Source organism: Xiphophorus maculatus, chromosome 5 (assembly GCF_002775205.1).
Source record: "Xiphophorus maculatus strain JP 163 A chromosome 5, X_maculatus-5.0-male, whole genome shotgun sequence".
In the NCBI taxonomy this organism is placed as follows: Eukaryota; Metazoa; Chordata; class Actinopteri; order Cyprinodontiformes; family Poeciliidae; genus Xiphophorus; species Xiphophorus maculatus.
This window is the reverse complement of record NC_036447.1, coordinates 3,337,082-3,352,488: the sequence shown is the minus strand read 5'-3', so window position 1 is coordinate 3,352,488 and position 15,407 is coordinate 3,337,082. Positions and strand designations below refer to the sequence as shown.

The following is a 15,407-nucleotide window of genomic DNA, read 5'->3' as shown; positions in this document are numbered from 1 at the left end:
TTGTGTCTGGTAGGAAGAAATCTCCATGGAGAAATACACAAACAGACAAGACAACTCTGCTGTAGGGCAGAACGAAAATGGCGTAAAACTCAACTCCACGTTCATTGTGACATCTATAAGGAAAGACTACGTAACTATCATTTAACACTAAAACATGCAAGAGAGGCTTTCTTTGCAGATGTCATAAACAAAAACATTAACAATGCTCCAGCTTTATTTGCAACAGTTGACAGAATCACAAACCCTCCTGTGACGTTACCGCCTGAATTCCAATGTATTGCCGCCTGCAACCAGTTTTCCAGCTTCTTTTCAGAGAAAATTCAAAAAATCAGAGGATTAATCTGTACATCCACTATAAAGTCAGTACCAATGCTGTGCCCAAACAAAACAAATACAGGAAAAATGACCCAATTTCAACTACTTAATTATAAAACCCTACAGGAAATTATAAGTCAACTAAGCTCCAGTTCCTGCTGTCTGGATGTCCTAGATCTATAACTCTAGAACATTTCTTTAAGAAAGTCCTGCCTGTTATTGCTGCTGATCTGATCCAAATAGTAACTCATTGCTCTCATCAGGCGTTTTCCCCCAGGCTCTGAAAACAGCAGTAATCAAACCACTTATAAAAAAGAACAATCTGGACAAATCACTAATGCAGAATTACAGGCCGATCTCCAACCTCTGACCTCTGACCTCCCATTCATCAGCAAAGTTATTGAAAAAGCTGTGTGTAAACAATTAACTAGCTTCCTAACTATAACCAACCGCTTTGACTCCTTCCAGTCTGGTTTTCGTGCTCACCACAGCACAGAGACTGGCCTAGTCAAAGTGTTCAATGACATCCATATAAATACGGACTGTGGCAGAACCACAGTGCTGGTTCTGTTGGACCTCAGTGCAGCTTTTGACACTGTTGACCATGACATATTACTGAGTCGACTGGAGAGTTGGGTCGGACTCTCCGGTCCAGTGCTTAACTGGTTTGAATCCTACATAAAGAACAGGAATTTCTTTGCTTTAGTTGGAAACTTCTCATCAAAGAGGTCAAAGGTCACATGTGGGGTACCCCAAGGTTCAATCCTAGGACCCCTTTTATTCAATATTTATATGCTCCCACTAGCTCAGGTTATAACAGGAAATAATATTAGCTACCATAACTATGCAGATGACACACAGCTCTACATTACGAGGTCACCAGGTGACCTTTGACCCCATCCAATCACTGAACAGATGCTTAGAACATAAATGTGTGGATGTGCCAAAACTTTCTCCAGCTGAACAGAAAACATAACGATCTAGAGTCAATGCACAGCTTCAGTTATTACAACTGAAAACCAGCGATCAGCCCGAAACCTGGGAGTAGTGATGGACTCTGACCTGAACCTCCAGAGCCACATAAAGACAGTTACAAAGTCGGCCTTCTATCACCTGAAGAACATTTCCAGGATTAAAGGACTAATGTCTCAGCCAGATCTAGAGAAACTCATCCATGCCTTCATCTTCAGTCGTATTGATTATTGCAACAGCGTCTTCACAGGTCTGTCCAACAAATCAATCAAACAGCTGCAGCTGATCCAGAATGCTGCTGCTGGCGTTCTCACTAAAACCAGGAAGATAGAGCACATAACACCAGTTTTAAAGTCCCTCCACTGGATCCCTGTAGCTCAAAGAATAGACTTTAAAATACTGTTGTTAGTTTATAAATCACTGAACGGCTTAGCACCACAATACATTAAAGATCTGCTGCTGTTGTATCAACCTTCCAGACCTCTCAGGTCTTCTGGTTCTGGTTCTGCTCTGCATCCCCAGAACCAGAACCAAATGAGGAGAAGCAGCTTTCAGGATCTATTCACCACAAATTTGGAACAAACTTCCAGAAAACTGTAAAACAGCTGAAACACTGACTTCCTTTAAATCTCGACTAAAAATCCACCTGTTTAGAATTGTATTTGAAACATAATCAATTACAAATTTATTGATGGAACTTGACTTAATGTCGTTGTCTGATTGTTGATTCTATGTTGAAATTGCACAAAAATCCGTGAGGGACGGCGGAGTCCCAGAGCGAAATTCCGTGAAAGAGGTGTAGGGAGCCTGGTGCCGGAAGCCCATTAAAATGCTGACTAAATCGTTTTAAACTGTGTGATTGTGAGCGTGAGTGGGAATAAAAAGAGCAACAGGTATTTTGTTCCATATAACACAGTAGGACTGTAACAGGTAAACCTTCAATGGATGCAAACTCGACTAAAAACCCACCTGTTTAGGATTGTATTTGAAAAGTAATCAATTACAAATTTATTGATGGAACTTGACTTAATGTCGTGTTTTGATTGTTGGTTCTATGTTGCATTGTGTTTCTGTGTTTGATATGATGTAAAGCACTTTGAAATGCCTTGCCGCTGAAATGTGCTATACAAATAAAATTTGATTTTACTTGATTGATTTGTTAAAGTCTTACATCCGCTGTACTGATCTCACAAATGATTTTTAAAAATCCTCTCGAGGATTCTGTTTTCTACCAGTAACTGGTTTTACTGAATAATTGATTGCACAGCTCCGATTCCATGATTAGGTGTCTAACTGTAACTAAATAGTGTTTTCCTTCGCCTTTCTGCAGCGCTGCATCAGGAAGGTTTGTTCAGAGTAAACGGGAACGTTCGGGCTGTGGAGACCCTGAAGCTGCGACTGGAGAGCGGCGGCGACGAGGCGGAGCTGCTCTCAGAGTCGGATCTGTGCACCGTGTCCAGCCTGCTCAAACGCTACCTCAGAGATCTGCCTGAAGGCCTGGTCGGCTCCGCGGTGCAGCAGAAACTCATACAGCACTATGAGGGTAAAACATTAACTCCCACTCCCACCTTTATCTTATCCGCTCAGGGTGATCCAACTAGCAGAAGTAGATGGAGCTTTAGGATTTTACAGCCAGTATTTGCAGATTTATTACACTTTGCAGAAGTGTAATAAATAAATATTATGAATATCTGGGTCATAGATGGATGAAAGCAGCTTCTCCATCAAACAGAGCCAACCAGGTCATCGCTGAGTTAAATCTGAGTTATTGATCCCAGCAGTCATGGATCTCAGGGCGATAATCTTGGCAGTCCTAAACATTTAAAGTGAGTTTTTTTTGGCAGAGAAAGTGTTTGCTCCCGTCCAGCTCCAGATCCAGGAGGTTATATTTTATGCGAATGATGGCAGAGGAGAGAACAGTTTGGCTGAAGTGTTTGTTTTGCTTTTATGGCCGCCATAAATATCTGCTTTGTTTATCAGAGAACCGTATTGGTACTCTGTTGGACTTTGTGAAACTGTTTTGGCCTCTTTGTTGCTATTTCTTGCTTCTATTATAGTTCCCTTTTTTAAACTCTGGCTGCTTTTTTGTTGTTGATTTTGATAAATTCTCTTTGTTTTTGTTTTTTTCTGCTATTGACAGACAGAAAATTATATTCTAGTGCTTTGAAATGAACAAGACATCATCTCCAGTCTGCCACACATATTGCAGACATGTTTTTAAAAATCTGGTGGCATGAGAGCCAGCCCAAGGTTAGTGGGTCAAAAGGAAGAATTCGATTAGAGGTCCCCACTTCCCAAACAAATTCAATTCAATTCAAAACTACTTCATTTACTTATTAAATTTAATTAAATCCTTTTATATCCACTTTTCCATGCAGGGTGAGAATCAGGACTGTCAAGTTTTTTCTATAATTAACCAAAATATATCAAGGAGCTAACTGTGCTAATGCTAAATTAAAGCCTGGGTAGAACAAGTGGAGACTTAGTTGCACTTCTATTATTTCTACTATTTATCATATTAATGCTGACATATTTTTCTTTAAACTTAAAAGTGATATTTTTCAAGTTTAAGCGAGTGGCTTTAGCCTTTATTAGTGCTGATTTTTGCTAATAGTACCCATGTTCAATTTACTTCAGAAATCAGAACTTAGATCTTGGAATGACTGAAAACACTCACCATTAATTATTTCTCTAATGAATTACCAAAAGGCAAAAATACATAACCTATTTTGAACTCTGGGACTTTTCTAAGCTAGTGCTCCAACTTCAGCGGTCGCTTCACTTCCTTTTTAAAATGTTTTTACTTAGAACTCAGAAATCCTGACTTTTGAGGAAACAGCTAAAACATAAATTAAATTTTATAAATCACTGCTTCGCACTGGTACCATGGAAGTACAACCTGGCAACAGTTAAAACAGATGTTGATGAAATAGCTAAAGGCTAGCTGCTCTGCTGCTAGTAGCTTAAAGCTAGCTCGGACTTTAATAGGAACAACAAGGTTAGATTTTTATATTTGTAAAAATTGCACTTCAAAGAAAGTGTAATGATGAATATCACCCAAAAGTTTGTAAATATTTCCATGAATTTTAACTGACTGACTGAGATTTACTCGACTTAGCATGTTGAGTGCTTGTAGTGGTCAACTTGGCCACTAGAGAGCAGTATGCTTTGATGAACTAAACACTGCAGCATCATAAGTTACCCACATATTTAATGTATCTAAATTATTTTAATTTCTTAATTAAACTTAGACTCATGTAAAAGATGTTTTTAGATACAATCTGTGCATTTTTCTCCTCAGCATCTTAATTTGAAACGCAAAATAAACAGTATTCACTCAAACCTGCACTGAATCTGAACTTCACTCATCTGTAGAGTTACAACTGTAGGCCATTGTTCCCCTCTGGCCCTCTGCACACTGACACAGATGTACCCATATTGGTACGCATGCATGAACACAAGCAGAGAGCCATTCACAACATTTGCGTCAGTCATATCCGTTTATCCAACTCTGACCTAATTAATTATCCTGAGTAAGAGTCTCAACATATTTTCAGGCTCTTTGCTGTAAGGCTTGTCCAAGTCACCATAACTGGAGATTAAACGTCAGTTTTTATGGGTGTTTGGGATCAAACTGAAATATGCTGGCTGGCAAGAACTGGTTGGATCTGGACCTGAACCTTTGACTGAAATCTGCATCTGCCGAAGAAGAAAAAGGCTGATATATTTGGTCACAAAGACAAGAAATATGTTTAATCTAAAGTCACGTTTCCAGACTCAACAACAGTTCACAAGTTATCAAGCATGGTGGTGGTAGTATGATGTTGTGGGGTACTCTCCAATTGCACAAACTGAATAGAAAAACATATCCCACTTCATGTCAAATCAACATCTAGATGGTTAAAATTTTCAGAAGCTGATCAGCGGTGACTACATGTGGAAATTAGCACTTAGAGCTCATACAGTGCATCTCTCCACTTGTGGTTAATGTATACTGTATATTGTCCCTGTTTTAAATTAAATAAATCATAAATAAATAGTAAATCAGCAAACATCAATTTATGTGTTTGGTTGAGGAACAGCTAGTCTTTCTGATGATGTTTTTTTGTTTTCCAGACAGAGGAGGTGATGTTTCCTGGTTGGTGATTAGAGACTTCCTGCAGCAGCTGCCAGATGTTCACCACAACCTCCTGCGCTACCTCTGCAACTTCCTGACTCTGGTGGACAAAAACCACGAAGAAAACCGCATGACGGCCCAGAACCTCGCCACCGTGTTTGGACCCAGCGTCTTTCAGTGAGTAGAAAAATTTACTTCAGTAAACAATACTCGTCTTTCTGAAGGTTGGAGCTTTTTAAGTTCTATCCTTGTTCACTTTTATGCGTAAAGACACATAAATCTTTCCAATGAATCATTGGAAATTCAAAATTTCCTCATTTCAAATTCAGCAGATTTTTAAATTACTTTTTTTGACACTTACTTATTAGCAGCCTGTCAAAAAGACAGCATTTGTTCCCATTTCTTAAGCTGAATCAGTCAAAACTACTAGAGATATCATTTAGCAGACCAAAATCTAGTGCAAGTATCTTGAAACACTTGAAATAAGACAAAACTAACTTACAAGTAGCTCTTCATCAAGGCAGGAGTTTGTTGTAGCTCACTAATTCCTTATTGACTTGCAACAAGCCATATCTTGCTGAAAAGTTATTTGTAAATGAGCTTATTCTTACTTCAAGAGTACTAAGAGATTTGCACTAGAAACTAGAATAAAATTCTTGGTAAAATGATCTTTGTCATGCATCCTTTGCTATAAAATTTAAATGAATCCAAGTGGGCCATTTATAATTTTGATCAAAAAAGATTAAAATACTCCGATGCTCAGGTTCCTCTTTTAATAAATTTCTGATTGTATTTAAGCAGATTTGCTGACAAGATCTTCAATTGTGTAAATTAAAGCTAACATCTGTGCTTTTATTTTGACTATATTTACATCTTTGATGGCCTTAGAGAACATTTGAAAATGTCTTGCAGCTGTATTCTCTCAGTTTCTCTCTGCTGTAAGCAATAAAACTGGGGTGGGGGCAAAAAAAAGTTTAATCTCTTAATTTGGAAGTTAACAGTCTTACATTTGAAGCAAAGTCAAAGGCATTAAACTGAAAAATTAAGAGAGGATAGGTAGATATAGATACAGTGACTATTTACTATATTCTATATATACTACATATTGTGCAAAACAGCTAAACTCCATATAAAAATGAGTTGCCTCAGATGGCTAAAACTCCTGGAGTTTTCCCAACAACTCCCTACTGAAAAGAGATTTTGGGCCGATTTCAGAACTTTATGTAGGGATTTTATCTCCTATCTGGCCTCAGAATGAATTAAAAATATGAGCTGGAAAGAGTTGCAGGGAGGAGCAATATGGACTGCAAGTGAAGTGCAAAGAAAACCTGGGGAACTGCTCACTAACTCCAAATTAAATGATTAAATCAGGCTCCTTGGAAGCGATGATAAACCAATCAAAGATTTCTTTTCTAGGAAACAAACTGATGAAACCGTCAGAGCAAAGGTGAAAATACAGTGTCTCATTAAATAAAATAAAAAAACACACCCTGCAGGAACATCAAACACACCACACAGCATTACAACCTCCATAAACAGCCGTGCCAAAACACGTGCTGCAAACTAATTAGAGGACTGCCGCCAACACGGCCATCAGTCATCAGATCCGCAGAGAGCCATCAGCCAAACACGGATGCGACTTCGAACGCTTCGTTTTTACGACGTGTTACAGGAAAAAAATGTGATTGTATTTTCCCTGAGGGAATTTGCTGTGCTTCATGATCAAACTCGATTCTGTTGAAAATAATCCAAACTGAGTTCATTGGCACAAACTGGCAGAAGATCAAGGTTGGAAGAAACACACTTAACATTTGATTGACAGTAAAACTGAAACATATCGCAGACCAGATATATGCTTTTTGTTCATTACTTTAAATATTTATTCACATTAAAGTTGTTAGAAGGGTTAACACAGTCCTCCATCTGGGACTCTACTTGGCCAGCAGATGGCGCTGTTTGCACAGAAAGGTGAATTAAACTGCCAGTATTGTGAAAACGAAATAAAATCTTAAAATTCAGACTTAAATAATGCAAAAATATTATATAAATGAATCAACTTGTGTTTACATTTCCTGCTGAAGGCAGCACAAAATCAGTCTCATCAGTCTGGTGTTGGATGAAGACATTTATCGACATCCTGCTGCATATTTGGCATCTTTCCTGCAGGATGCATTAAAGGCCTGTTACCTGGCAGCGCCGCAAGGGGAATAACAGCCAAAATATTCACACTGCAGGAATCTTTAGAGGAGTTTAAGCTTTTATACCCTAAACAAGTATAAAATCAACACAAAATAACTCATAACTGCAAAATTAATAATTACAAAATGAATCAAAAAACATTTAGATGTAATAGCTGCATAAAAATTCACAACATTTACACTCAGAATGGAGATTCATTGCATCTGAACAAGAAGACCAACCGTAATTAAAACAAACTAACATGCAGTCAACTTTACAGAGTGTGAAATTATGGGAATCTAAATTCTCTGATCTAATCAAACCAAATTTGGCATGTCTGGAGAGAAACGGCATAGATAATCAGCTGGACATCAACTTTCTTACTGTGAAGTACGGTAGTGGCAGCATCAGGCAGCGTCAGATGGACAGGAAGACGGCTGCAACCAAATATGAATATTCAAGAAAACCTGAGTGATCTGGAAGTCAATAAGCCTCAGCGACCCGATTAAGAGGAAGAAGATAGTTGATGGATAAACATTTTGGTCCAACTTGATGTGTTTTTATAAACAAATAAACAAATTTTCTAATAACATGACCTTCAGGAATTGTTTTACATGATTAAAACCATTTTTAGTCCTCTTAACTGTTCAAGTATCTAATTTTCTAACCAAACACTCAATAAAACGCTGTCATTGTTTGAAAAAATGTATGAAAAAGCATCCAAAGACCAAAAATAACCTTCGATGGGCTTCCTGATAAGTTCTTGATAAAACCTCGTCAGAAGATTAGAAAACGTTCTTTTGAAAGCAAGAAGAAACAAGGCAGAGCAAAATGCTTTCAGGTCGTCATCACTGGTTATGAATCGGTTTGTTCAGACTGTGAATCGAGAAATGAAACACAATCAGCTCTCAGTGTGCCAAGCGCTTCACACTGTACAACCTGTTCTCCTCTCCACTGACTCTCTGCAGGCCCAGGTTTTATAATTAGACTTACAGTTCGGCCTGCAGCCAAGCCGCCATCCAGCACAGCTGTTAGCTCACCAGGAAGGCAGCTCAGATGAAACACGAACCAATTTCATCTAAACACCAAGACGCCGACCGAGCAGCATTTATTCAGGAACAGATTCTCAAACTTATTTCCACACATGATCTGTTTAAACCAGGGATGAAAGTTATCGATTAAAGAGTTAAGCTAAAGTTGATCTTATCAATCGACTAACAATTAGCTGATTTCTTAAAAACCTCAATTTTCTCTTGTATAGAGAGGGACAACAGTATTTCCATAACATAAAGAAACTCTGATAGAAAAATGCAATAAATTTCTGGAAAAACATGGAAATTACGTATGAAAAGTCAGAAACTTGCTAGAAAAAAATTCAGATTTTATTTTTTTAGATTAATCTCAGAAAGTTTTGGACTTTTAAACATTTTTTACTTTTGAGACAAATAAGTTTTTTCAAAAAAATTTTTTTAGATTAACCTCAAGATTTCTTTTTTTTTTTTTTTTTTAGCAATTTTTTTAACTTTTCAAACTCAGAAATGCCCATATTTCTTTTCCTAGAAAATTTCTGACATTAATCTGAAAGTTTCTAAGATTTTTTCAAGGAATTTTTTTTTACTTTTCAAACTCAAAAATGTCCACTTTTTAATATAAAATTTCTCAGATTAATCTAAAGTTTGCTGAGTTTTTTTTTAGGAAAAATGTACTCCTCTTTTGGCTTTTCTATCTTCAATGGCCCTAATTTGCGATTGTTCACACTGGATAGACTGTGTGGAACCTCTGTCCTCCATCTTTATTCATGTGCCAATTGGCTCTACTTAAAAGATGGCCAGTGGCGCCCCCTTGTGGATGGAGGTTAAACTACAACACAGAGGAAGGTCTAACGGACATTATTAGTCCGTTAGACCGACTGGAACTGATTTTAATCTAACAAACCATGCGTCCCTAGTTTAAACTCTCTGAACTGAAACTTGTTTCATTTGTTTGTTTTTTCAGAGTTGCTCCCAGTCCTGAAGCCGTGAAGGATCAAAATATTTGCAATAAGATCATGGTCCAGTTCATCCAGAACTACAGCTGCATCTTTGAGGACGAGAGTCCGGACAAAGAGGACGAGACGGAGGAGCGCTCGACTCTCAGACCCGTCCAGGTGTTGTTAGCAGCAGCAGCTGTTGGTGTTTATATGGATCAGATCGGCGGCTGGGCGCCTCATGTGGTTTAATCAGGATCTTTTTCTCGGTTCCTCTCCATGAATCATGAGTTAAATACCGCCAGGCTGAATTAATCAGAGTATTGATTATCCATTAGAGCTTTGCAGGAGCAGCTCTAATGGACAGCAGTTTTCTGTCTCCTCCTATTGATTTACATTTGCTGCTCCGACGGCTTCATTCCAGTTTCCAGTCTGAAGTTTTTCTGATTGGTGATTCCAGAGGAGATTTAATCAAAAACAGCTGGAGGCGATTCGCAGGAACCAGAACAAACAGGCCTCAGGATCCAACACCATGATCCATCCATCCATCCATCCATCCATCCATCCATCCATCCATCCATCCATCCATCCATCCATCCATCCATCCATCCATCCATCCATCCATCCATCCATCCATCCATCCATCCATCCATCCATCCATCCATCCATCCATCTATCCATCCATCCATCCATCCATCGGAAATAAATTGTATCTAAAGTCAATATCATCATCACATCGTATCATTTCTGTAAGCCTCACATTTCCTTCTCTGTTAGTGAGACGGTGGTGAGGTGTGTTGGATGTGTTGAAGGTAGATTTGCGAATTCCTCAGGGTTCAGTTCTGAGTCTCCTTCCTGTTTCTGTTATTATGAAACAAAATAACAGACATTCAATCATCTGCTGCGTTTTTATTTTTAAAGATTATGTCAGAACCAAACATTCCTACTTTGGTTGGAACGTTTTCAGCTCAGTGACTGGGAGTGAACAATGCGTCGGTTGTAGAAGCATCCGTCACATGACCATCAGGCTCTAACCTCGAGGTCTGAGTTAACCTTTGACCTGACCCTCTGTGCTCTAAGTATGCCTCAGCATCACCTGCAAATCCTTTTTGTCTTTAGCTGTTTATCTTCATTAAACCTCAAAATGTTTGGGATTTTTTACCTTCCTAGTAGTAAGAAAAAACCCATCAGTATTAAAGTTACAGCATCACCAGCGTCTGATACGGCAGCAATGCTGTGAATACCAGTAAGCGACCCCGCTGACCCTGGGAATCCCCTCCGCCGACAAAGATCATCTTACACCCACACACTGCCACCTGAACACGCAGATGACTGACAGCCTTGCGGTGTCTTTGAACGCAGCACGCTCTCACCAGTTCACCTTTTAGCCTTAGCAATAACTTAAACGCTGGAGAATCCATGCTGTGCCTGACAGTTTTCATGTTTACGTCTGTGTTTAAGGCTGCGGACCGTCACATCTATTTTTAACTGTTGCTAGGGCTTTCTGGGAGGAAATACAATACATGTGTTTTTGTATTAGACTCCTGCATCATTAATAAATCTGCAAAGCAAAACTTTGAAGTCTTTCGTCACATTTGAGCTACTTTTCACAAATTTTCTATCAGGTGCCAAGGAGAAGTGATTAAAAAATTACATAAAGTCCAAAGAAAAGAGGGTAGATTTTACACTTTTCTATGATTGCATCTCAAATTACTCTATAAATGCTATTTTTGCTCTTTCTAGGCTAAGTCAGAAGAGGAAGACACGAAGAAATCATCCAGTCATCTCAGTCCAGTTCCACACATAGAAGTAAGTTCTCTGACTCTGTTAATGAGCAGATAACGCATCTCAAATCTGTTTTAGCTTTTATGTGACATATTCCATGTACAGTTCAACTGAAACCAAAAATAAAAGAAATAAACAAGCTGCAGTAATCTAGATGCAAAAGTGTGCAAATTTACAACTAGGTTTTATTTGCTTTTAACCACAATTAAAGAAGATCATCTAATTTTGTAATTTCTGCTAAGTGTCTTTGCTTTTTGCTTTGGTGTAAGTAAATTACAGTGGCCAGAGTACAGAGTAAGCCAACATTACAAAATCTGAAACACTTCTACAACTTTCAAAACTTTAAATTTACATTCCAGAAAACAGATTTATGTCTTAGAAAACAAATTAGCAACACGTGAAACACTTTTACATGTCCCGAATGAATGAATACTTCACCAAACAAATTAACATCTTAGAAAAAACGCTTAAAATTATAGTTTTAATTAAAGCACTTCTAAGGAAAATCCCACCAGAATGTCTGAATTTGGCTTCAACTCAACTCAGTTTGTTTATATAGCATCAATTCACAACAAATGCACTGAAAAAACACAAAATCTTATCAAGCAATTTTAGTTTAGTTTTCACTTGGGGAAAATATTTTTGTTATAAGTGAAATAATCTGCCAGTGGAACTTGTACTTTCTTTTAATCAATATTAATATTATCAATATTATTGACTTAAAACATGCCGGTATGTCTAGCTGAAACGTTTCTTGTAATTTAGTTTTGTTTTATTTCAAGTGTACTAAAATATTTGCACTAGAAACTATATCAAAAATACTTGGTAAGATTTTGTGTTTTACATTCCAGTTGATTCTTATTGTCAGTTATTTGATTCAGATTCATTATAATTAATGTCCATATTTGCTAAACGTAACTAAATAATGAAAGCTGATTAATAAAACTTGACTTTTTTTCTGTGTCTATGATGGAATATGACTTTAAATGTGTATCATGGTCTTACTTTTTCGAATAACAAACTTCCCATTTTTACAGTAATGTGTAGATTTTTTTCCTATCCACTATGTTTGTTTCTGATTATTTTATCGCGTTGTGTATGACGTGTAACACAGTGTTGATGTTTTTACTTTAAGAAACTTCAAAAACATCCTACGTGGCTGGGTTGTAGTCCATAACAACCCAGCCATGTGATCTGTGTGACGTGATTAATGTGTCCTGAACATGTTTTGGAAAATTTCCTCTGTAAGGAGTCAAGTTCAGTTTCTATAAGCCTATAGATGTTATAACAGTCGGCGGATTTAAATCTACTTCATGCCATTCCTTTACCCTGGAGAACATGTTGACCTTATTCATAGTCCCAACATGCACAATTATCCTTTTTTGCACCCTAAAATGCAATAAATTTTTGATACTTTTATGATGAATATTAAAAATACATATTTTTTAAGCACTACAAATGACACATTTGTTTTCTTTCTTAATTTCTAAAGACTGAGCTTCTAAATTCACTTGAAGACATGAAACATCTCAACAAAAGCTGCATCAAAACCTCAAAGACAAAGAAGACAAAGGTGTGTAAAATAAATCTGTCAGTTTTGATTAGCTTTATGTTTATCAGGCGGTTTTCCTCTGAATGCTTTCTTCTTTCTTATCTGCTGGGGCTCCTCGCTGCTGATTAGCCTTGAGGTCGTCTGTCAGACGGCTTGCGATGCTCGTGGCCTCGGTCACATGACGTGATTCAATAAAGGAAACAAGAGCTCAATTATCTGCAGAAAGAGAAAAACACAGACTTCAGTTTGCCTTACAAAAGCTTCCAGCTGCTGTAGACGAAAACTCACTGAAAACTTCCTGTTGATGCTTTAGAAACTGAGCTCTGGGCTCCAGGAGGTCAGTAGTGCAATTTTTTAAGGTGTGTAAAATCCTGTTGACTTCTTAAGCACGTCTTCCCTTTTTTAGACTGAAATTATCTTTCTATGGTAGCTTTTACTGCAGATTTGTGTGTCAAAACAAGTCATGGAAGGTGTCACTAGATGAAAACTGTCACTATAGAGATGAAAACTGTCACTATAGAGATGAAAACAATGCTGTCTCATGTATGACGACATGCTTAAAATATCTGCTGAGGGGAGATGATCAGCTCCTTCAGCTGGCAATCCCTAAAAATACAAAAGTTTGCAATCAGGCGATTCAACAGTGCAGTGTAACAACTAAATAATAATATTTTAATATAATATTTACAACCCCCTTGAAAAATGCTTATAACTGCCTATTTTAATAGTTTAAACACCAAATACACCTTAATATCTATGAAAGGAGCAGTGTTATGTGTTTTCCAGTCACATAGTGCAAACATGTTTGGTAAAATCAGTTCTTAAAGGGGATCTGTTATGCAAAATTCACATTTTGTTTCTACTGCTTCTAAAAACAGCCCAAACTCCATAAAAAAGACCCTGTAGTTTTTTGGCAATAAGTTATTTTTTGGTGTCTGGAAAAAGCCTCCTGTTTGTTATGTCACACTGCCCCGTTACCTAGCAACCCAAACAGAGGCCCAACATGTTTGGTCAGCTGGTTTTACTGCTGTATTTGCTGTATAATGGCTGCTGGAAAAGACAAGAGTTTTGTTGTTGACTTACAATTCAGAAACCACTTGCTGCATTCTTGTGCAGGAGGCTCCACTTATGCTTTTCAAAGATGTTCAGTTGTATAATTGCGCATCTACTTGCAGCCATTTTCATGTGCGAGTGGAAAATAGGCAGAACTGAGCAGGTTAAAATCTCATTTAAGGATGATTTTGTGCGCAAAACGTAATGACCATGTTCATCATCCTGCTGACCTCCTGGGTGACACCAGAGGTCACAGGGTCATTGGTCAGGTCAAGTCAAGTCAAAATGTATTGATAGAGCACTTTAAAAACAACGAAAGCTGACCAAAGTCACACAGTTTCTTTATCAATCTGTCGCTCTGTTACCTTGTTGAATTATCTTAAGTCTTTGTGTTTTGAACTACAGATTTTTAATTCTTTCTTCAAAATACGCCTTAAAGTGACATGACTTAGAAACCAGGTCACATTTTTCATCCTGGTGTGTCAGATTTCTTCTCCATCTGGCCTTTGACCTCCTGTTTGTTGTTTCTTTGACTGAGCCAATCACAGTGAGGAGCCAGAAACTGGAAATGAGAAGAAAAGACGAGTCATTGCTATTCAGACAAAACGTAGTTTGCTTTTCAGCTGAATATCCACACCTACTGTATATCCAATACCTGGAAAACAAGCCATTAAATCATTTAATAATATGATGCATTGTGCATTTTTACATGATCTAAAATAAAAATCTGCTATAACAGCAGTTCCTTATATTTGTTATCTTTTCCATCGCCTGTTTTTCCTCCATGACGCCTCTTTCCCGTGATGACACAGACTCCTATCCCTCCCAAAAACAAGCTGATGTCCAAAATCTTTTCTGCTTTTTTTCCTGTTTGGTTTTCTCTTAATGGAGCCAAATCAATCAAAAGCTCCAGGGGCCAAAATCCATACCAGGTCCAGCTAAAGAAGTTTGTGCTACTAATTATGCTGGAAAAAGCCCCCCATTAGGTGCCTGGATGTCTGAATGAACGCTACGTTGATGGATTTTCTTTTCTTTTTTCAGGCAAGCCATTAAATTACAACCCAAATGGAAACGCTTTTCTGATAATTGGTGCGAGGAAAACAAAAACGTAAGCCTTTTAATTCAGCAACGAGCTGTTTATCTGTAGACGAGCCTTTTAGCATTGGATGTCGGAGAGCATTATCGATGGTTAAGCCGCTGGTGTCGAACCCATTTCGTCCTCTGTAGCCGCTGGTTGGGCTTAATGTGCAACAATATCAGAGCTCTGCAGACACGATAACGGGGGAGAAAGCTCTTTATCATCCTAAGAGGGTGTATTTTAAGTCTCTTTTGGTTGTGATCCCAAAAAATGCAGAAAGGAAACTTTCAAAATGTTGCTGTGATCAGATTACGGTTCTTTTCCTACACGAGAGTTGGAAATTCACGCAATATGTACCCACTCAGGGTCAGAACGGTAAGACAGAAACCTG

The 15,407-nt window shown here is 38.0% G+C and overlaps 1 protein-coding gene across 5 annotated transcripts in view; it reads left to right on the top strand.

Annotated features, from left to right (window-relative positions):
- fam13a (family with sequence similarity 13 member A) overlaps positions 1–15,407 on the top strand; it is a 67,713-nt gene that overhangs the window by 9,517 nt on the left and 42,789 nt on the right. For all 5 annotated transcript variants that reach the window (XM_023333798.1, XM_023333795.1, XM_023333799.1 and 2 more), the window contains 5 exons: positions 2,618–2,830; positions 5,404–5,581; positions 9,578–9,728; positions 11,292–11,357; positions 12,826–12,906. In XM_023333798.1, the coding sequence (XP_023189566.1) occupies positions 2,618–2,830; positions 5,404–5,581; positions 9,578–9,728; positions 11,292–11,357; positions 12,826–12,906 (689 nt within the window). The remainder of the gene's footprint in view (positions 1–2,617; positions 2,831–5,403; positions 5,582–9,577; positions 9,729–11,291; positions 11,358–12,825; positions 12,907–15,407) is intronic.